Below are 23538 nucleotides of genomic sequence, written 5' to 3'. Positions count from 1 at the left end.
AGATCCCCAAGTCATTTAGGTGAGTGGCTGCAGAAACTGAAAGTTTCTTGCCGCCTCACCTTTCCGTGGAACCCACCGTGACAAGGTCATTTTTCGAGGCGGCATCGCCTAAGTCTCTGAGACAAAAAAAAAAAAAAAAAAGAAATGAAATATCGCACAGCACGACGTATGAACTAAGGCTGTCTTATAATGTCCGCTATTTTATTTTTGTTTGGTCCCAAAATCCAAGGGAAAGAAAAAAACGCTTTTATCAGCGTTTTACCACATTCAAGAATATTTTTCGCAAAAATATACAGTAAATGTATAACTTGATTCTAGATGGTTCGAAATGCGAAAGCGCACACAGTCCATGCAATCAATTTATATGGAATCCTTCTGAAAACCTTTTTGGAAACAAATATGAAATTTCGTGTGTAACGCATATATCTCAGCTTTTCTAATACAACATTCCAAACTACCCGCGCTACACAACAATGAGAAAGCGTTAAAATAACCTAAAGTGTCGGGGCTTTTTCGCTAACAGTTGGGGACAGAACGCGATTCAAAAACGACACAGCGGTTAACTACTGGAACCGCTTCGTATTTTGGGGGTGTTTATTTTTTCAAATACGAAACATGTCCGAACATAGAATTTATAATGATTTTATATCTTCTACAGTGGATAGAGAAATTCGAGGAAAATAAAATATAGGATTGTACACACCGCGGCGACACCGGTGGTTTTTGAATTTTTCTCAAACGGCCTGTCGCGGAAGGCAAAATTTTAACACCTAGATTGGGGCCTGAATTGAGCCCGTTTTACTTTTAACGCATAAGTAATTGCGAAAATAATGTAATTTGTCGAAGTACCATAAGATAATCCGGAACTGACTCCGTCGTACTAACTCCGTCACGCCGTGTATATAATCGTCAATGCAATGGGGGGGGAGGGGGGGGGGGTTAGGACACTTAACCTCCCCCCCCCCTTCCCCTGGGTGCGCACTCTGGGAAACTGTACACACCGCGACACTGTTACCGTGAATACGATCATCGGCGGTTTTTGTATTTTGCTCGGACACTGTATCGAGGGACGCAAGGCACCTAGGTTGGTGCATCAGATGAGCACTTTTCACCACATAAATAATTTTGGTAATAGCGTGTCCTCTGTCAATGTAAGATTGTATATTACGGAAATGACTCGCTCGTGCCGTGTGCATCACCAGTGCAACGGCAAAAGGGAAAGGAGCAGGGGCCGGGGCGACTAGGTCCTCGTTGCGGGCATTAAATTAAAAAAAAAAAAATCGTCAAAATACGGGAAAAAAAATTCTCGCGGAGCTTTGGGAGGGGGGGGGGGAGGTTATGATCCCCCCCCTCCCCGTGGGTGCGCCACTGCTTTGGGGCATCTTTCGATCCATGCTGGGCCGCAAGAAAGGATTGCATTGATTTGAGTTTTATGGCGCGATAGCTACAAGGGCCAAAATGCGCAAACCGCATAAACTATTCCAGAAACAAGGGTTGGAGAAACAGAGCTATAGCAGCTGATTATCTAATAAGACTATGAACATGAGTTCTGGTATAAAAAAATTACGATGTCTATGAACTTTAAGATTAAACTGACCATAATCTACCGCATTTTTAACTATTCACAATGGGAGTAATATATTTCATGAATAAAAGTTACAACCGGTGTATGTAGCCAGTTACTTTAAGAAATTCTAAAACACGTCGAAAAGGGACTAGGGGTTAATCAACGAGAAGGAAGACAGGGTGAAACGGGGAGATGACATCTAAAAAGTTCTGGAAAACATGCCCGTCGCTGTTCATGTAGGTGCCTGCAATTCCACAAGATGTGTAATGCAGTCACTACTTTGCCGAAATGCTCACACTGTGGAGCATCTTTACCACAGGGCAAATGCAGATGTGTCAAGCGCGAGTGGCCAGTGCTCAATTGGGACATCAAAACTCCATGGAAACGATTCTTATGATGGGAACCCTCCCACATTTCCAAACAAGGTTTGATAACGTGTAGTTTATTGTCAATTTCCCTATCCCATTCTGACTATCATACCTTATTAATTGCTCATATGAAAGCTGGCTTAAAATCTTCATATGGCAGTCCAAGGGATATTTTAATGTTATCCTTGATTAAACTATCCCTTGGACTGCCCCTTCATTACCAATAATTCCTATATGGCTTGGTACCCAGCAGAGTTTAATATCAAGTCCAAGTAGGAGAGCACGGTGCATCTTTACACGCACTTGTTGTGTAAGTCAGTTTTTTGTGTCGGTAAGAGAGCAAACCGAGAGCAGAGCACTCTGAGAGTCAACAAACAAAACAGCTTTCATCACATGATTTTCTGAGATATGTTCAAGGGCCATCATATTATACAATAAAGCTCAGCAGTAAAAATGCTTGCAATGCTATCGATACGTCCTGCTTTCTTGTACTGTGGTGAAAACACTGCAGATTCTACGTAGGATGAGGTTTTGGCACCATCGGTATAAAATTGTAGGTAATCTTGATATTTCTTCAGCAACGCTAAAAACTCCTGCTGAATCACAAGAGGTTCGACTGATTTCTTATGAAATTTTGCCAGAGACCAGTCGCATGAAACTTTTACTGCACTCCAGGGAGGAATGCTCCCGACCCTTGTTATCATGTTATTCTCGGGAATAGTAAGCTGCAGAGAAGTTGAAATACTTTGGAGCCGAAAGCTTAAAGGGCAACTCCGCTTCATTGTTGGTTTTGAAAAAACAATGCAGTCCTCTTCAGTATCGCTTAGGAAGACCACACGTCAAATATTACGACGCAGTTCTGTCTAAATGTTTCTTAAACGGTCCGGCAAACTTTGCAACTCGCCAAGTTGCCGAAATCGGCTGACTCGAGCGGGCGAATTCAGGCGCAACCAACAGCGCAGTCAAGGCTACGGCATGGGTGGAGCCAACATTGAGCTAAACGCCATCTACATGGCCCCCTTTTGCTTGTTTACACTTCTCCGGGCGAGCGTAGCGCATGACGTCAGCAACGTTGCCTCTCGGCGCTCAGCGGTGTCCACGTGATTGGCGTACGCGCCTGCGCAGCGCGCTTCTTGGGAGCAGACCAACCGCCCGTCGTGGTCCCGCCGTTACCGCCGTCTTCCGCGTCACAACCACCGTCGTCGTCTCACCGTTTGTGATTATTGCCTCTCGGAGTTTCGTCCACACTATGGACACCACGTGCGCAGAGTCGCAGACTTATGCCGCAGTTGTGCAGACGTCGTCGAATGTCGTAGACACCAAAACGTACCGAAGAGTGGGGTGCAGACGACACTCGCGCCTGCCGCACGCCCGCCCGCTCCCATCCCGCCCGTCGTTGGGCCGAGGATCACATGACATCTCGTACCACGTGATGGCTATGTACTTGGCGGCCCGAGGCCAATGTTGCCGGATGGAGCCGAAGTTTCGGTTTCGATTTCCGCTCGTGTTCAAAATTAGATTTAAAAATATATATCCCATTTTTCGCGAAGCAAACGACGTAGTGTCTTTTAATTGGGCTTTTTAATTTGAAATCACTCATTATCCCGAAATCTTCAGAATTGAGCGGAGTTGCCCTTTAATGGTCGCACAATGCTCGGCTTGTTTTCAAAAAGTCGTAAGAGACAAGAAGTCTGTGCACAGCTGAAGGCGGGATGTGCAAGGTCAGATTTAACTTTGTATCCATAACACAGGGTAAGATATTGTCTCCTTTTTCCTAAAGAAATTTGATGAGTATCTGCATACAAGCTCAACACAGGCGAAGTCCGAAAAGCTCCAGTAGCAAGTCAAAGGCCAATATGATGGACAGGATCTTGCATTTTTAAAACAGATTCCCGTGCTGATCCATACACAATTGCACCGTAGTCCAGACGGGAGCGAACCAGGGCATTGTATAATCCGATGAGACATCGCCTGTCAGGCCCCCAAGACACGTGGGATAGTACTTTGCAGGCGCTTCTTCAGTTCCTTGATGCGCTTGCAGGCACTTCTTCAGTTCCTTGATGTGGGCCAAAAACGTAAGTTTCTTGTCAAAAACAACTCCTAAAAATTTGTGCTCCTGCTTTACAGGTACAGATATACTATTGAGTTGTAAACTGGGCTCAAGTGACAGGCCATGCCGCAGTGAAAAGGGCTCGCACACTGTCTTTTCAAGAGAAAATCTAAACCCATTTTCATCGGCCGGTTTACTCATTTCATTTATAGAGACCTGTCTGTCTATGCTGGAAAAAGCGATGAAGAAACTTCATCGTGACGTCGCCGGTGGGAGGAGCCTAATCTCAATCGGCGGCGAACTCACCTGGCAGGGAACTTCATCGCGGCGCGTTGATGACGTCGACGGAGAGTTGAAACTTCATCGGGATTTGTCCCCAAAATATGTCCCTAGAGGGAAATGCACAACGCCGCATCGAAGGGTCTTGTAAAAGCAACATTTTTAACTTCTGAAAATGTATAATGGGGTACAATCTAAATATAATTACCGGTGTCAAGTCTAGGTCGCATGAATCATGTCTTTTTACGTAAGTGAAACAATTTAGATGATCGCAATGCGTGAGCTGCATCGCGATCGTGATGAATCGTCATGGCCGACGGTGGATGTCGCACGAAAAGTGCTCGTGTGTCTGTACGAAGATTTGCTTCACTTTTGGAATTTATGCTGTCAAGTCGGGCTTTTTCACGTCGCGATTACCACTCGGCAGTCTGGTGGGGGTCGTGAACCAAGTGTCCTCGCTGAACTCGAGGAGTAGGACAGAATCTTGGCCCATATGAGAAAGGTTCCTCGCTAAGACACGGAAGAAGGCGCATGATTTCGAGGGCGGACGCGCCTCGTCCGTCGCCACTCGGCATCTCGGCTGCAGTGTCGGTAAGTAAGTGCATGGCATCTCAATGGGCGGTTTTAGCGTACCGTTGCCGTGCGCAGCGAAATTGCTACTGGGAGCTCGCGCTGTAACTTTGAAGCATGCTTTTCAGCGCGCTTAAAGCCTTACCAGCCGTACCGTGGCCACCGCAGAACACGGTAACGGTCTCCTGAAACTTGCTACTTGTGGTAAACAGACACTGTGTTGTTTTTGGTCTTATTGGCTTTGCACGAGTGTGCTGCCTCGTGATGTTTCTTTGAAAGCTCGGATCGTAGCGCTCAAGCTGACGAGTTAATTTCTCTAGAGCTGTGCATGAGGCACTCCGATACCTGAATTCTAAAGTGTAGGCAATTGGGCATTACATCAACGCGGAACCAGAAAGGCTGCCAATTTGTTGTGCGTTAACTTGTGTTTGATTGGATGATGCAGGACTCATCTGCTGTGGCCAAAGGTGCTAGTGAGGACCCACCACAGATGGCAGCTCCACCACCACCAAATGGTAGGTATAAAAAACAGTCTGGATTCATCTCCATAATACGTGGTTTGCGCCTGTGTCAGGACATGTATTATGCATGAGTGCCGTCGGTAGCCTCATGCTGGTGGCCATTGATGTTGTGGGGTTGCAGCTTTGCTAAACTGTGATCATGGTGAACTAAGCTGGCTCCAGTGGCCCAAAGTGACAGCTTTTGTACCCATCTCAGCAATTGCACAAAAATGTGAACATGACCTGCACTGTGCATAACTATGTAGAAGATGCTGTCATTAACATATTGTGCCTGGTCGGTAGCTCCCAAGGTGACTGTAGGTCCAACCGTGATGTTTCTAGCAAGGTGACACCTCAGCAAGACTTACAAAAACTTAAGTGTACACATGGTGCAGAGACAATCCACACATGGTTACTTGAGTTTTGTGTCGGACAAGACACAGATCCAATTAATGAGACTGTGTCAGGAAAAAGACGGTGCCTCCGGTCCTGTTTCCCAACAGCACCCTGCTTCCACCGAACATCCCCGGCAGCACCACATCTACCCACTGCCCTGAAATTGACAAGGGAATGACACTAAGACAAAACTGGCTCACCAATTCCAAAACCGGTGTCTGCCATTTATATAAAAGGTCCACTTCTAAAAATATTTGCTGCAAAGGGCTGTGGAAGCAGGACGCACCTGGCTGGGCATTGCCTGTCGAACTCGGCAAAATCATCAGTGTGCAGTTTTGTATACTTCTCTTCATTTTTTGCACTCAGGTATTCACGTCCTCCACCTTTGGCTAGATATCACAATCCGTCACAGTTGAGAGTAAGTAGCAGATGGTTCTCGCCACCACACAGAGCAATATTTTCTGCGTACTGAACTGGACAAACACGGACAAACTTTGTCATCATCACTTGACGGTTTAAACTTCTGCCTAGGCTTAGCCCAAGTGCCTGCACTAGCACATATTTCCCCGCACGTCTCCGATCAAGCGCGCCCGTGGCCAAATGGTTCTCGTACTTGGTTCCCACACAAAGGGCCAAGGTTCGATTTCTGGTCGCGCATGCACCTTTTTGTTAATGTCCCGCACATCCACCAAAATTTCGCGAATGACAGATGGTCAGGTGACGAATGAACAGAAACTAAACGTTTAATTTGGCAAACTTGTGCCGAAAACAAAAATACAAAGATGCCTGTACAAACACACAGGCATCGAAGGTTGGCGGAGTAGCACGATTGAGCGCAAGAGCGAGACTCTCTCTGTATCGCCACGCAGAGCCCCTCATGTATATGCGTGAACTTCTGGAACAATCGGCATAGAAAGTTTGGTGCGTAGAACATTCTGACTTTGAACAAGCAATGGGATTCTTGAATTAAACCAGAATGCAACATTTACAGAAATAACAAAAAGGTGCATGTGCGGCCAGGCATCATACCTCAGCCCTTTGTGTGCTAGCTAAGCACAATAACCATTCGGCCACGGGCAAGCTTGCTCGGAGACGTGCATGGCAATATGAGCAGCCTCTGCCATTAACCACATCTGACATGTACCAAGTGGTGGTCACCAACACGGTGCCCTTGGAAGTACTCAAAGGTCTCGTCTTTTATACTGACATGACATTACCTGCAAACCATGTATGCATGCTACTGAAACTGTGTCGTATCAGCTGTGCACCGGTCATCAGGTAGAGCTGCAGCGGAAAAAGATAAGCACAAGCGACCAACGACCGGAGCAGCAAAATCTCGACACACAATGGTGGCCGGCACAAAGCAGCCCATCCTAAAGCTTGCATTCCGAAAGCTATCTTATCCCTCAATTTTCTGGTAGCCACCAACGTTGAGACATGGAACATGACTGGCACTTGCTATCGGCGCGCTCGGGAACAATAGCGCTGCCTGTCGCAATTTTGCTACTCCGGTCATTGGTCACTTGTGCTAATCTTTTTCAGCTGCAGCTGTACACTGCCACCCTGGATGGTGAGGGCCTGAACTGCCCCCAGCTGCACTGTTTAGGACTTCTCGCCCACTCAGCGGGAGCAGCTGGTTGCATTGCACATGCTGCTGGGCACCCAACATTACAGCACGAGTGCCGTAGATGTAGAGAAGTGCAGTCAAGGTCTAAAATTGGCTGGCAAGCATTGTTTGGAGAACTGTCGAAAGAAAACCTGGGTCATATGGCACTAATGAATTATTCCAGGCCAAGTTTCTTCGTCTTGCTTTATTGAGTTACACCCAGAGCAGCTTGGGCTCACAGTCTTTGTTGTTTGCTCAATGCAATGCGGAAGAGCTGGACTTCCACAGCACCAAAAACATTGACGGGAACAACAGTTAACTTGTCACTGGGAATCAGTTATGACAGACAGTTATAGCATAAAGGAAAGTGAATGTAGGACTCTTCTGTTTTCGCTCCTTTTCATTTTCGAACCTTGTGTTGTGTTTCGAAGTGAGTGATTTCCAAATTTTCGCTTTCCATCTTTCATGTGATGGACAGAGCAGGCTTGTCTGCTGCAAAGTAATTGGATCATGCTAGGTGCACATTGCTCAAGGCTGCTTGCTTCATAGGTTGCGTGTTGTACTGGAAGACCCACAGCATGAGCTTGCTGGTCTGAGCAGTTCCTTGGTTAGGAAGGTGCCCCCATAAACAAAATGTCTTTCAGGAGTCTCGCATTCTTGATATTTCGAGCACTGCATAAGAGTTCTAAAAGAAAATAAAAGCAGTGGTATGCTATACACTACTGGTCACCACACCCCTGGAATTCTCTTGTTCTATGCAATTTCTGTAACATAGTCTTTAAAAATGCTTGTTTTTATAAACATTCACCCTTTTCGTGTACTTTGTTTGCAGGCTGTGGAGGGACAAGCAGCTGCAGATAGCCAGCAGTCATCTTCACTGACCACACTCGTGCTGCCCCTCATGGGGGTGCAGAATTACCATGCACAATAAAACATGCTCCCTAGGCACCACTTTGCGTCTTTCATGATTTCAGTATAGCATGGAAAAAAGGTTTGCAGCACTACCTTGGTCATACCCGACAAAATTGTCATACATCGAATACAAATTTTGGGTCAGGAAATCTCGGTGCAATTGTTTATGTGCCGGGACTCGTATCTCGACTTCAGATGTCGATGTATATTTCATATACAGGAAACCAGAAATTTCACAATTAACGGTGACACGGCGGTTCAAGTTCAATCGTCCAGATACCAGCAACCACAGTTAATTCTTCACCTTTTCTTCCTCTATGCTTGGAACAATATACTGTTAGAGCCAGAATGCTTATGCAGTCAATGGGAAACAAGGTGCCACCCATGAGGAGTCCCTCTTTTATTCTCTATTCTAATGCCTCGACGTTTCGCTTATGCGGTTTGCATTTTTGCAAGGTTACCCTGCCAAAAACATTGTGTTAAAAAGCTTTTTCAGAAACGCCAACTTATTACAAACTTCCATTTTTAGGTGCCATACCAAAACTCCGCTTGAACTATCTTTTAGGTAGACCACTCTGCAGCCAAAGGGACTTACCGTGTCTACTTGATTTGGCAAGTTACAAAGTATGACAAAACATTGCAAGCGGATACACACAAGTATATTTCGCAGATGTGACGAGAGACAAAGCTCGTAGTAGGCTCAACAGCTGCTAGGCTTCAAGTTTGAGCAGGGAGACCCTGGTAGGCAGCACATACTTGCAGAGGTGGTCACCTCTCAGATTTTCAGCACTGCACAGCGTGTCCTCTGCTGTCAAAGCTTACACCGTCCTCGGGGTCGGACTCTTGGGGCTCAAGGGAGAGGCCCCAAAATAGAGCTATACAAGCCTGCATTGCGCAGAAAGTCAAATGATGCTGCTGTGCCTAGCACCTTTGCAACCACCGGAACCTGCTTTTCGGCATCCTATTCACTGCTCTACGACAGAATCCTAAGCATTGCTTTTTGTTAAGCTTGGCCTCAGAACAGCAGAGCATCCATTGGGGTTGCGAGGAATTGGTGTGCAAGCATGGCTTCAGGGTTTTGTTGCTGTCACCTGCACACAACAGTGAGGCGGTATCTGACATGAATGTTCCATAACCTTTTCAGTTGTCCAAAAGCACATCAAGACTAGATAGAAATTCTATATGCTAATGCAGCCTCTACTTGGAGATAGTAGTTGCATAGCATCCCAAAAAGGCTGAAAATGTAATAACAAAAAAGTTGAAAAAAAACAAAACAAAGTGGAGATATTCCACTTGTCTTGCACAATACCCAAAATTATGCCTTCAGAGCAAAGAGGTGTCAATTGAGTTTATAATCTCTTTATTGTCCTTTATATACAAAGGTGGTAGATGGGGCATATAATGTCAAACCTCAAGCTGCATGGCTTGCAGCTTGACGAGGCGCCCTACCCGGTGTGGCAGAAAAGCAGCAGAAACGTTTCAGACAACACAAGCAAAGAACAAGATACTGTACCAGCTTGAACCTGCAATCGTAAAATGAAAACGTACACAACGTGCAGCAGCAGAACAATTTCCAGATGTTGAGGCCCGAGACATTTGGATGATACACATGCAATCACGAGTAAGCTTGAATCCGTGCGACTATCTCACACGACACTCATCACGGTGAACGAGGCACCCGTTTTCTACCGAGAGCTCTCGTGCAAGCGCATTGAGAAAATGTGTATTGAGCACTTACCGACAACACCGCTGAATTCGCATCGCTGAACTTCTTGGTCGTCGTCTTTCCGTCTTCACTTGGCGCGCGAAGCCCACCCACCTTTAGCCCCGGATTATCGATTATCGCCTCTGTAGCATCCAAAGAATGCGACTCGCAGCACACCGACGCACGGTGACGTCTTCGTCGCAGCAAAATGTGCCGCCAGCAACGCTCAAAGAGAGCACTTGCTGCTCGGCGGTCACCATATGGGGCCCCTCGCGACGCCGCCAAAGCTTCCACAGCAAATGTCAGCACCAGCCAGTGTCAGGCAGTATTCCCCGATTACGTCCCTGACGAACCTTGAACGGCGAACACATAAAAACGTAGCGATAGTCCGCTTTGGTCCGCCCCGTCCGCGAGCTTGAACGTCGCCATCTTCATTGACTTTGGCAACTTTTGCTGCCCGACTACTACAAAGTTATCTCCATCGCCAAACTCAATCGTGACGACATTTTGACGTCACCGCGAACTTCATTATTTCACCAGCATAGCTCGAACTCCATCGGAATCCGTAGGGAAAAACTCAATCGCAACGTCACATCACGTGACCAAAAGGGCAGCCAATCAGCGACCGACTGAGTTAACTTCATCGTTGAGTTTGCGATCTAGCATAGACAGACTGCAGTTGGCGCTCGCAACTTGAGAGGTTGCAGGAAGAAAATGAAATCTGCACATCGTCTACATACAACGAATAGGAGACAGATGGTGGTCACTGCAGCCAGGCTGTTTATTTTCACTGCAAATATAGAAACGCTCAATAGACCCTGTTGGGGAACCCCATTTTCTCCAAGAAAAACATCAGAGAGCGTGGAGCCAAACCTAACCTGAAAAGTTCGGTTAGTAAGAAAATCTTGTAGGTAACACAACACTCGGCCACGGATGCCATACATGGGCAAGTCCTTTAGAATCCCATAACGCCAAGTAGTGTCGTAAGCCTTCTCTAGGTCGAAGAATACCGACATTGTGCTGTAGATGTACAAAAGCTTCACGTATGGAAATTTCCAGGCGAACAAGATGATCTAAAGTTGAGCGACCCTTTCTAAATCCACACTGATTCGTGACTAATATTTTTTCAGCCCCTGAAAAGTTCACTAGTCTCCTATTTATCAGCTTCTCGTAAGTTTTCCGGAGACAACTGGTCAGCGCAATGGGACGATAACTCGTAGGCAGAGAAGAGTCTTTACCGGGTTTCAGCGAGGGGATTATGTACGCACGTTTCCAGCACTGAGAAAAAATAGAAACTCCCCACAAATGGTCAAAAATGTCAACAGATGTCCTAGGGATTCATGAGACAAGTGCCGCAACATTTCATATTTAATTCTGTCAGGTCCAGGTGCAGATTCCTTCTTTGTTGCAAGGGTCACCTCAAGTTCACACCGTGTGAAAGGCTGGTTATATTCTAGAGCATCCAATCCAGACGTCGCACACGCGGCCAGATTCATGAAACAGTTTTCTCTTTGTCATATTGGCACCACGGAAGAAGCTTTCTGGATTCGCAACCGCCTTAAACACCGTCGTAATCACCCCGGGAACACTGTCCGCTGTGCTGCTAATCGCCACTGCTTCCCCCCGATGATTCTGCACCGGCTACCGAAGAAGCTTTCCGGATTCTTAGTCGCCCACTGTCCTCTGTGCTGTTCGTTGCTATTACTTCGCGATGATTCTGCCGGCGGCACCGGCTTCCGAAGGAACTTTTCGAACTCGTAACTGCCTTAAATTCCGTCGCAATCACGAAAGGGACACTGTCCGCCGTGCTGTTCGTCGCCATTGCTGCCCGATGCTCCTGCGGCGGCTACCGCCAGGTCGCGGCGAACAATAGGCGACCGCCGCGACACGGCCGGCTTGCTCGCTTCCTCATGCTGGAGAGGAGGCGACCTCCTCTCCACAGTTCGCTCCGCTGAAGTGGAAAGGGGTGGGAGGAGCTTCCACTTCGTTCTTGACCTGTCACCGGCTTTACAGTTGGCCAGGGGGGAGAGTGTCATGGTTTCGGTTTCGCTCGACACGGCGACAAGAGATCATACACTGTTATCTTTCATTCTCTCGTCAAGAGCGATTAATTTTTGGTCTCTAAACTAACCTAAATGGCCGGACCTCGAAGTTTCAGCACGAGCCCGAACCATACGTAAAGTTTGTCTTGAAACATGATTGTATTTTTGTGCTCAAGCAGGTATGTGGACGAGCAAGTGCTGGGAATCTCGGCGATGCGAAGCTCGGGGGTCTTGCTTGTGTACGAGTCAACACGCTGTAACAACGGATAAGTACGCGTACACCGAGCTCGCACCTTTACATATTAGTTTTGCTGGTCAACACGTTTGTTGCTCGTTTTTTGCGTCCATTGACGAAATCACCTTTTTGAAATAACTGTTTTTTTTTCTTGATGCAAGTACGCGATGTAAAATTCGGAGTCGCAACCGAAAAGCTAAAGTCGTACACACTTCTTATATCAATCGGCTGTGTTGACCCGCAGCCGATCAACACAGCCGATTATGACGATGTCATAATCGCGTATGCGCGTGAAGTTATCCCGGAATCATATATGCACATTCGAAAAGTTTTTAAGAAAGCAACAGTCGAGCACTTGAAGCGTGAAGAATATCGCACCTTTCGCCGGACGGCATGCATGTATACGGGTGTGAACCCCTATGTGATGGGCCAAATGGACTAAAGGATTCAAATACGCATTTGACGGTGACTAATGGACATAAGATTATTATGTGTTTGCTTTCTTCGTGATTTAGTCTGTCAAGATAATTCCGGACCCACCGTTCAGACACAGAGCTTGGGCTCCGTCGTAGCTAGCCGATCTCGGTATATGCGAAAATAAAATTTGAGTGCGAGATATACGATACAAGAGGAAGACTCCCTAGCAACTTTTGTGCAGCAGTGTTGTGCTGCACAAAAATTTATGTGCCAACGTTGGGCTCAACTGTGAGTTTCCTGAGGGAGATGTGGCTTGTTTTTCACTCAGTGAAGTAGCAAGAAGCGCACGTTTGGCAAACAAGTTACGTGAAGGGCGCAAAGTGACCAAATTTAACTTGTGGTTTACCGGTACTTGACAGGATTATTCCCAAGCAGCACAAATGTCCACAGGACATCACTGGGACGTTAGGAGATCCTAAAGACGTTCACAGGACGAAGTGCGCTACTTGGGTTAAAATTGAGTTCAAAGATAAAACCGTGGGGGGAGGTGACTAAGCCACTTCTTACTGCATTTGCATACGCACGTACAATATCCGGCATGTCGAGAACCAAGAAAACTGCCCCAGTCTTTCTTTTATATCGCCCGAGAATGCTTAGAGTATTGTACATTCGCGGGAAGTCGCAAAATTGAAAACGCAAGCTGCGCATTCGGTCATGTGGTGATAGCATGAAGTGAAGCTGCTCAATCGAAACCGAAACCGAGTGGGCCAACTAGTTCCTAGAGTGCCCCTGGCGGATAACCCAAGTACAAGCTCTTTTTTTTGGTACTGTGTTTCTTGCTTGTTTTCGATTTCTAAGATAAATAGCACAAGCTACCGCCCATTATCACGGGTTCCGCCGTTATTACCTATCCACCCATAACTCCATTATATATGCAAGATGATCAAAGATGATTGATGGCTAGGTGGCTAGGTGGCGGGAGATAGCGCCAGTCAGGCGCCAGTTCCTTCGCAGCACTTTTGTTTATGCTCATGCCCAGAGCCGTATGGCCGTATCTGCTCATGCTCTGCTCATGCCCTCTGCTCATGCCCAGAGTGCTCATGCCATGCTTCATCCAGAACGCCGAGTCACGCTTTTGTTCGCGCTCGTTTGTCATGCAAGGCGACGTTGACTGTAGTCAGGTCGGTCAGATAGTGACGCCGTGTCGCGCGGTGATGGCTTCACGCCGGTACCAACGGGGTGACCGGCTGCTATGCAGCGAACCGAGGGACGCCCGGGGGCGACGAGAGTCGGACTGGTATGTCTTTCCCCAACTCCCTCCGCGAGAGGCCCACCCTACGAAGCGATGGCGGTACCAGGAGCAAGACAGTCCGTCGTTGTTGTCTGAGGCAAGCTGGGAAGCAGAAGACGCTTAGCGACGGCCTTCACAGCCCAAACAAGCATCTTTCTGGTAAGCCCCCCTCGTGGCGCACCTTTACGCAGCTTGCATATTCGACAGAGCTGGGTGCGGACATGAAACATAGGCAGTGTCTATTCTGTCGGGACCCAGGAGAATTCGGAGTTTTCGTAGGCGAGTTTAGCCGTCTCTCAACGCTCTCCGCAACCCGCTGCGATACGTACAAAATGATTTTTCTTGCTCTCGGAACATCGTCTATAATTGGTTCAGGGTACTTCTGTTCTCTTAATACTTCTCGTAGTTGGTTGGCGATGGAGCCGTCGTCGTTTGAACCGTGGTTTGAACGCACGCTTTTGAACCTGTGTGCCGCCGCGCGGCCGTTACCGAAGGTAAGCACTGCAGTGAGAGCCCCAGCGAAACGAAAATGTAGTGGTTATAGCTCGCCGCTAAGATGTTGTGGTCGCTTGGGGCCATTACGAATGGGTGGAAAGAGACAGGGAAAGCTCAGATAAAGACAGCGCCCCGAAAGGCCTGTAGAGATGCTGGAAAGGCTTACATTGCCGGCGCGTGGGCAGCGGGGTGCCGAGGTGCGGGGCCCAAGGCGGGAACCCCGACGAAAGGAAGAGACGTCACACCAACTCGGAGTTTCTGTGAAGACTGTTCTATTTTCAATATGTACACATCGATCCCGAGACAGCGCGTGCCGCTGTCAAGCGCGTGCACCATCTCGTAGTAACGACACAAACCATGACTTCTTGCGCCATCTAGCTTGTTGATGGCATACTACATCTTTTCCCCCCTTAGACAAAATGACTGTTGGATAACTTGGTACTAGACCGAAAAGAACAGCTTACTCTTTACGATATGGAAAATCACACGCACTCGAAGCCCTACCGACCAATCACTACAAGGAAAATAATTGTGAAGTGGTCGGGGGAAAATAAGAGTAAAGAAATACATTTTCAAAGATACGATCATGAATGCTACATCTCCACTGGAAGTGAAAATGTCACTGGAAACCTTTTGAAACAAAGAACACTCAAGTAATCTCGCTATAAGACGAGTCCTTCGAGACACGAATAACACTTTCACCTCAGCAAGTGAAATGAATGACTAGTCCTTTAGAAACATGAAAATACACTCACTTTCACAAGTGAATTCAGCTGGACAATTCCTGAAAAATTGAGAAATAACGTCTTTTCTTCCTTGGAAGAATTCAGTGAAGCAAGTCCTGCTAAACACAAGAAATAAGATGTTCCTTTTACGAGTGCTCTTATGGCAACTCATACATCGCACAAAAAAAAACTACACCGTGTATGTCCTGTAGTGGTGAAGTTCAGGAATTATTTAGACATTCACACAGCGCTGAACCCTGGATTGGCAGTAACCTCCTCTGCTCGACAGCAGTGCTCTAATAAAATTCAACATCAGAAAACAAAAATTGCACTGTCAAACTTGAAAACTCCATTTACATATGCATGACAAGAATTAGCATTTTACCTTTGTAGTCACCTCTACTAAACATACATGTGAAAAATGCAAAAATAACGATCTGTTCACATCTATCCCATAAAAATACAGTGCACACTATGAAATTGCAAACCACTATGACTTAAGTCCCATAGTTTTTAAGGAGCGTCTTTGGAGTACATATCCACTTGAAAGTCACGAAATTTCGCGGGAAGTCGTCTACGCCGCGTGGGGCGTTGTGGTGGAGTGTCCGATGGGGATTGTGGTGGAGTATGGTATGTCCTTGGTGGTGTGTCTGCACCACCGTCACCTGTTGTAGAAGTTGATTCTGGGGTTGCCTCAGGACTTGATTCCAGGTCTTCTGCTAAACCAGGAGCCACTGAAGGCTCGGAAAGCATGGAGGTCTTTGGCCCAACAGAGTGCAGGGACTCCGCTGAGACCGTTGCGGAGCTAGATGACGGCAGCTCGCTCCAATACCCGAGTCCCAGTTGAGATGAACTTGATCCGGTGCTCAATATCCCACCGCTTGTAGGAACGGAAGGTTCAGGACCCTTTTGGAAAGCGAGCCTGGAGGCCTCTTGGAAGACTGCAGCCGGGGCAGCCGGCGGGACTGGTGGCTGGCTGCTGGCTTGGACTGGTACAGCAGCGCGGAAGGCCGCTTGGAGACCGGAATCAGGAACGGCACCGGGGGCTGCGGTGGCGGGAAGGCCACCGAAAACCACCGCATCTTGCACGGTACAGGGTACCACGGAACTGGTGCCGGGTACACCAGGGACAGGAAGGGCACCGGGTACTACCGGTACATGGGCAGCACCAGGGACCACAGCTACATGGGCTGCAGGAGCCGTATGATGAGGAACGACGCCTGGCACAGCAGGATCATGGGCAGCGCCAGGGGTCGCTTGACTATAGGCACCAGGCACCACAGCAATATGGCCAGGGCCGGGTGCCGCAGTAGCATGGGCGGCCACAGGGGCCGCAGTGGCTTGGATGACCTCTTGGGCCGTCGGGACAGGACCGGCATCAGGGGCCGCAAAAACAGGACCGGCCGCAGGGGCAGGAACAGCAGCAGGGGCCGCATGGACAGGAACGGCAGCAGGGGCCGCAAAAGCAGGAACGGCAGCAGGGGCCGCAAAAACAGGAACGGCAGCAGGGGCCGCAAAAACAGGAACGGCAACAGGGGCCGCAAAAGCAGGAACAGCGCTGGGGGCCGCAGCACGCAAAGTTGCAGGTGCCGGACCCTCAGGTGGCACATGGCCCAGGCTTATAGCTGGAGCCGCATTAGTTGAAGTAGGTAATATGTCATCATCCATAAGCCACCACGGCTGACGTTGGGGTGGTTTCAATGTTGTATGTGTCATTTTGTCTGCATTCCATATGGTTCCATCATCTAATCTATATGTGGCTGGCCCAACTTGTTCATGTATATGTTGCGGTGGCGCATATTTGTTGCGCATTTTCCCTCTAATGTTAGGCTTGAAAACCTTTACTGCTTGCCCAGGAGCAAAAACAGGGTGCTTGACTGCTCGCCGGGCATCTGAATACTGTTTCATCTTCGTTTGATATGCCTTGACTCTATCAGGAAGCTCTTCCTGAACGACCTGCGGAGGGACGGCGGACTCTGGGGTCCCTCGCCCTTGAAGATGCAGTCGCGTCCGGTGGGTGCGACCGTGTAAAAGAAAAGCTGGCGTTCCTCCAGTCGCGGCATGGCGCGTACTCCGGTATACCCCGAGATATTCCGTAATGGCTTCAGAAAGCGGACGATGTTGGACGAGTGCCAACTGAATGACAGACTTAAGAACTCGATTAAATCGCTCTACCTGTCCATTAGCTTGGGGATGGTAAAGGGACGACTTCACATGTTTGATACCATGCGTCTTCAAGAAATCGCTGAACTCCTTTGAAATAAATTGTGGACCATTGTCTGTCGTGATCTCTTGCGGCAAACCCTCGCGGGCAAAGACAGACTTCAAAAACTTAATGACGGTAGCAGTCGTGACGTTGTGGGCTGGTGCCACTTCAGGCCACTTACTGTGGTAATCTACCAGTGTAATGAAAAACCTCTCTTGAGCTGGGGCTCGTTCAAAGGGACCTAGTATATCCATGCCCAGTTTTACCCATGGACGGTTGGGGAATTCAACTGGTTGAAGAGGTGCTGGAGATGCCTTTGCAGGCTTGTCTGTCGACTGACATACCGAACAGTTCTGAACTTTCGTCCTGACATGTTGACTTAAATGCGGCCACCAGTAAAGCTCCTCGATGATACTGGTGGTGCGCGAGATACCTTGATGGGTTTCGTGAGCTACATCAATCACTTGATCGCGGAGAGTGGACGGAACCACTATTTTCTCTCCTTGGAACAACAAGGCATCGGTGACTGAGAGCTGATCTCTTACAACGAAATACGGCTTGAATTCTGGAGGCAACTTGTCCTCTGAGGGCCATGTGTTTGAAAGGTATGTCATAATAACTGGTAATACAGGATCTTTTAGAGTTTCTTCCTTGAACTCCTTCTGTGTGAGACAAGCACAGACAATTGAAACAACCTCTTCTTCAAAAGACGTACCTTCTTCGGTATCTGGGACCGGAAGGCGAGACAGAGCGTCGGCAACTACGTTGTCGCTGCCTTTACGATACTTCATTGTGAAATTATAGTTGAAAAGTCTAGCAGTCCAACGACTGATGCGTCGTGGACGAACACCTGTCCCTTGAGTGGACATTAGTGTGACAAGGGCTTGATGATCTGTCTGAATTTCGAAATGTCGACCCCAAAGATAAACGTGCCATCTCTCGCAAGCCCAAAGGATTGCGAGAGCTTCTTTCTCTCCTGCTGAGTACTTCCGCTCTGCTTCAGAGAGAGAGCGGGAAGCGAAAGCAACAGTCTTTAGTTGCTTCCCATGCTGCTGCTGGAGAACAGCACCTAGTCCGTAATTGGACGCGTCTGTGGAGACGACAACTGGAAGATTTGGATTGAACATTGCAAGAATGGGAGCCTGCTGAAGGCAGGACTTGACACTTTGAAAACTGGCCTCTACGTCGGTCGACCAGACAAAAGATGCGCCCTTACTCAGAAGCCTTCGGAGGGGTTCTACCAGAGTAGCACAATGGGGGACAAACTTATTGTAGTATTCTACTAGACCTAGGAAAGCCTTCAACTGCGAAGGTTCCGATGGAACTGGAAAATTTAGGACCGCGTCTATCTTCGACGGAAGGGGTGCTAGACCCTCCGCAGACAGACGATGACCAAGGAATGACAGTTCAGAAACATTGAAAACGGCTTTTCTATTTAGTTTCATGCCGGCCTCTCTAATACATTTGAGGACTTGTCTGAGATTATTATCATGTTCCTTCTGGGAGGAGCCATAGACAATGATGTCGTCCAGATAAAACTGGACTCCTGGACAATGTTTTAATATCTTGGACATGACCTGTTGGAAGGCCGCTGGTGCAGACGCCAGCCCGAAACAAACTCGTTTGAAACGAAAAAGCCCTTCATGGGTAATGAATGCTGTTAAGTCGCGACTCTTGGGGTCGAGACGGACCTGATGATAAGCGGACGCAAGGTCTAACTTAGAAAAATGGGAAGCTCCACTGAGGGAGTTCAGAAGCTCCTCGATGTGCGGAAGCGGAAAAGAATCAATGACGACTGCCTGATTTGGCGCCCGCAGATCGACACACATACGGATTCTACCGTCTTTCTTCTTAACTACTACAATGGGGGACACCCATTCCGACGCGTTTACGCGCTCGATAACGCCTTGGCGCTCGAGCTTCTGAATTTCCGCACTGACGGCATCACGCAACGTGATGGGTAAGCGGCGCAGTTTAGCCTGTACCGGCGGGACATGGTGCCGGACAGTGATTGTGTGAGTTTGGTTTTTAACTAACCCTAACTCAGGAGAAAAGAGATCCTCAAACTCTTCAAAGCCAGAAGGTAACTTAGATGCATCGCTCACCGATGAAGGTTGCAAAGATGGTCCCGACGTCAACGGATCCCTTGAAGGCTGGTCTCCGAAGACGCCTCTACTGGAGTAGTATTGAGACGATGTGGATGGCTGAGTGCCGTGAACAGAGGACAATGATGAAGAATGCTTGCAGGGAGCACTTGAAGGACGCGGTGGAGGACTGGGCTCCACCGTACATGGGGGCTGCGGGACTCCAGCCGACTTTACATGTCCCGGGATGGCCGAGCGAGGATCAGCTGCATTGACATGGAAGCACTTGAGTGGCGCGCCCGATAAAATTAGACGCAGTCCATGCACGGCATCTGTCCCAAGCAGGGATCTGCCATTGCGAACGATGTAAAAAAGAATGTTGGCGGAGCGTTCTTTGAAGCTGACTTTGGTCTGGAAACATCCCATGACTGGAATCGACCCTCGGAGGTAGTGCACAAGAGTGCGCGGCGGTTTCCTTAGCCGGATTTGCTGCTTGAAGTTGATCTTGTTAAACATGCTCTCGGAAAGTATTGACACTTCGGAGCCAGTATCAATGAGTAAGGGTAATGTAAATCCATTCACCTGAACATCAGCGGTGAAATTCCGTGGGCGACGGTCCGCATGTCCTTCAGGGAGGACTTCCGGGGATCCGACGGTGAAGACGTTGTTTGGATGTTGTTCCCCCTCGTCGTCGTCGGGAAACGTCACAACTCCATGGATCGGCGTCTGGTTACGGCCAGGTCCAAGCCTCTCGTACCGGCGACCGGCGGCGCGGCCTCGTCCCGGCGGAAACGCCAGGCGACGGGGGTCGATGACTTCAGACGACGAAGACGAACTTCGGCAAACATTTGAAAAGTGGCCTATCTTGCCACAAGAAAAACAAGTCATTCCGGACGCTGGACACTCCTCACGCGGATGGGGTCGGCGACCGCAAAAGTGGCACGATTCCGCCCCGCGCCCAAGAGCGCGCGCGCCCGGAGGAGCATCCCGAGGCACTCGGCTTGTAAAAACACGTGTGAGTCCACGCGACTGGTGGCGCGGCGAGAAGGAAACCTTGGAAGGTGAGGAGGAAACATTTGCGGGGGAGGAGGAAACGGCAGGAAGCCGCCCTCCATTTTGACGTTGCATGTTCGAATTTGACCTCAACTGGCGGCCATCTTGTCCACGCCGAACGGGAACCCTTTGTACTGCCTCAACGGCCTGTGTCGACTCGGAACGCGGAAGACATGATGAAATTTGGCGGTAACGATCGCAATCTCGAGCAGCCCGTTCGAACTGTTGTGCCAGAAGCACGATACGTTCGAGGCTGGGTAGTCCAGCTTCCGCAGACTCTCGGATTGCCCGATCTTGTACCTCCGATGATAATAATCTAGCCAAAAAAACTTCCGCGATGCGGGTTTCAAGAGACTCCCCAAAATCACAAAAAGAGCCGAGGTGCCGTAGGGCACCAAGGTACTCAAGGACACTTTCTCCCTGCGACTGGACGCGGGTGAGGAATAACCTCCGTTCGACAACAACATTCTTTTTGGCAGCGAAGTGCTGATCAAGCGCCGTCATAAGAACGTCAAATTCGGAAACGGTCTTGCTATGTGCGAGGGCCGTGGATGAAAACGTTGAAACTATTCTTTGGCCTTCGAGACCAAGCAAGGACCACAACAACGCGCGCTTACGCTTCGGCGAGCTTTCATCAGCCTCTAGGACCACAAGATAATTTAAAAACGACGCTTTCCAATTTAACCAAGGCTGCACAGGGGCACCTGGCGTGGGAAGAAATGGTGGAGGTGTCGGGAAAGAAGCTGTTGCCATTTTTTGGAAGTTATGAATGAGTGAAGCCAATGGCTACATACACATATTTGATGGACAAAATATCTATTATATCTATTCACTTCGCCTTTTAAAGTCAATTGGGATGTACTACATGGACATGAAACATAGCGACGCTATCGTCTACTATGGCTATGGTTGGGAGACAAAAGTTGAAAACGAAGGTGAAAATCCGAAAAAATTCCACCGAAATGGAAACGAGACAGTTTCTCCGAGTCTCGGAAAATTAAGGACGACGCTTCCGTGCGGTGCGCACTATTTGCATGAAAGAAAAAGAACCATTCGAACGGCCGTTACGGCGTTCGAAAAAAAAAAGAACAAAGGATGGCGTTACGCCTAACCCTACTGGCGTTCGGAATGGACCATTGCCGCTCGAAACGGAACGTTAAATGTCGCTATGCATCGACAGTATTTTCATGTACTACATATGCAAAAGATGTGATGGATGGGAATATTCAAAAGGACCTCCTTACATTTCGAACGTTCAAATATTTCCTAACACACAAAAGAAAACTATACGTGCCGGTGCTGCCACCACTCATCTCCGGTACGGAGTCTCACATAAAAAAACTCACGAGGGCGAAAATGGAAAAAATGCAAGAAAATACCTCGTCGCCAAAATGTAGTGGTTATAGCTCGCCGCTAAGATGTTGTGGTCGCTTGGGGCCATTACGAATGGGTGGAAAGAGACAGGGAAAGCTCAGATAAAGACAGCGCCCCGAAAGGCCTGTAGAGATGCTGGAAAGGCTTACATTGCCGGCGCGTGGGCAGCGGGGTGCCGAGGTGCGGGGCCCAAGGCGGGAACCCCGACGAAAGGAAGAGACGTCACACCAACTCGGAGTTTCTGTGAAGACTGTTCTATTTTCAATATGTACACATCGATCCCGAGACAGCGCGTGCCGCTGTCAAGCGCGTGCACCATGTCGTAGTAACGACACAAACCATGACTTCTTGCGCCATCTAGCTTGTTGATGGCATACTACAGAAACCACGCTGCATACATTGGCACGCATTGAAGTTGGAGCGGTGCAGTTGCGCTGGGTTGACAGCATGAACTGCTGCGTCGTTAAGTGCTCCAATAGTTATGCGTCGTATCTCGTGGGGACGAAGTTTCAGTTTTTTACCTCTCCGATGTTTTGTGGGGCAGCGACAACGATGGTCGCGTGCCGTACGACGCGAGAAATTTGGTCTCCCGATCATGTCTGCCACTGTGTCGGCACGGCTGACATATTCTACACTGACGCTTTGCGCTCTGCGTTTGTTTTCGTACCAGTAACGCCTACATATCTCAGCTCGAACTGAAATGCCATCCCACACTCGCGGGTATGCAGTGCGAATTTTGTTGAAGGAATGCCCTCCTCAGAAGTTTCGTCCCCATCGTACCTGTCGATATTTCCGGACCAGTATGGCACGCCGTATGTACTTTATGAAGAAAGATTCGGATGGTACAAAAAGTGACAAATATGAATCTAAGGAAAACTACAACGAAACTTGGAATGACTGGCAAATCGTTGTTTGAGAATGGAAGTTTATGTGGTGTGCTTTCTTTTTTGATCAGCCTCTTTTTGGATGTGCATTGTTCATACGCCGGGCAAAGTAGTTCTTACAAGATTTGGTTGTCGGACGATGAAGCCATGCTTTTGGTGTTTGAAACGTATACGTCTTGTAGGTAACACATATCTAATCTAAAATGCACATATAATGTATAATGCATCTTATAGACACCTTTTTTTTCTCTCAGCTTTAGAGCCCCTATTGCAAAGTTGTTCGAACTGGAAGTACCGTCCACTGGTCCCTTCCTACCTGTAAAGTGTGCACCTCCCGGCCATGATGAGTGGTATCCTCTGGACAGCCTTTGACGGTCAAAACCGGTTCCCATTTAGTTACGCCGCCCAAAAAATATTTCCACCTGGTTAAACTATGCCACCTCTTTTAGGCATCATAAGTGTTTTGTCAAAGAAAAAGTAGCTTAGAACTACTTTTTGTTGCAGACAACACCGTTGCTGTTGCGGTAACAGGCTTCCGTGGCCTCAGTCGTCAAGTATTTTCAGACACTTTCCTCCGATGCTCTTATGAGGTCATGGGGGCCGCAGTGTCCGTGGTTCGTCCAGCTATCTTGAAACAGAGTATATCCTACTTCAGACGGCTCTGCACAATCGCTGCGTTTTGCCATCATCGTTAAAATTGTAATTTTCTCGCACTATTCAGGCATGCAGTTGTGTGTTAGTAATATCTTTCTATATTGTCAGCGTTTCTTCTGGTTTGC

General features: G+C 48.3%; 1 protein-coding gene across 1 annotated transcript; it reads right to left on the bottom strand.

Moving 5' to 3' along the window:
* Positions 1–19609: 19609 nt before the first annotated feature.
* Positions 19610–21254, bottom strand: LOC120838841. Its single transcript, XM_040208925.1, has 2 exons — positions 20031–21254; positions 19610–19714 (listed from the first exon to the last, which is right to left on the bottom strand). The coding sequence occupies exons 1-2, from the start codon at positions 21252–21254 to the stop codon at positions 19682–19684; spliced, it is 1257 nt and encodes a 418-aa protein (XP_040064859.1). The 3' UTR covers positions 19610–19681.
* Positions 21255–23538: the final 2284 nt, after the last annotated feature.

This window comes from Ixodes scapularis, unplaced genomic scaffold, assembly GCF_016920785.2.
Source record: "Ixodes scapularis isolate PalLabHiFi unplaced genomic scaffold, ASM1692078v2 PGA_scaffold13__105_contigs__length_92229423, whole genome shotgun sequence".
NCBI classification, from domain to species: Eukaryota; Metazoa; Arthropoda; class Arachnida; order Ixodida; family Ixodidae; genus Ixodes; species Ixodes scapularis.
This window is presented reverse-complemented; position numbering and strand designations above follow the sequence as displayed.

Excerpts from the sequence above, each read along its gene's own strand:
- LOC120838841 (XM_040208925.1), bottom strand. The coding sequence starts at position 21,254 with ATGGCAACAGCTTCTTTCCCGACACCTCCACCATTTCTTCCCACGCCA. Across the intron at positions 19,715-20,030 it reads ATTTCACCGCTGATGTTCAG|CTGATCCTCGCTCGGCCATC; the intron begins GTGAATGGATTT and ends ATGTCAATGCAG.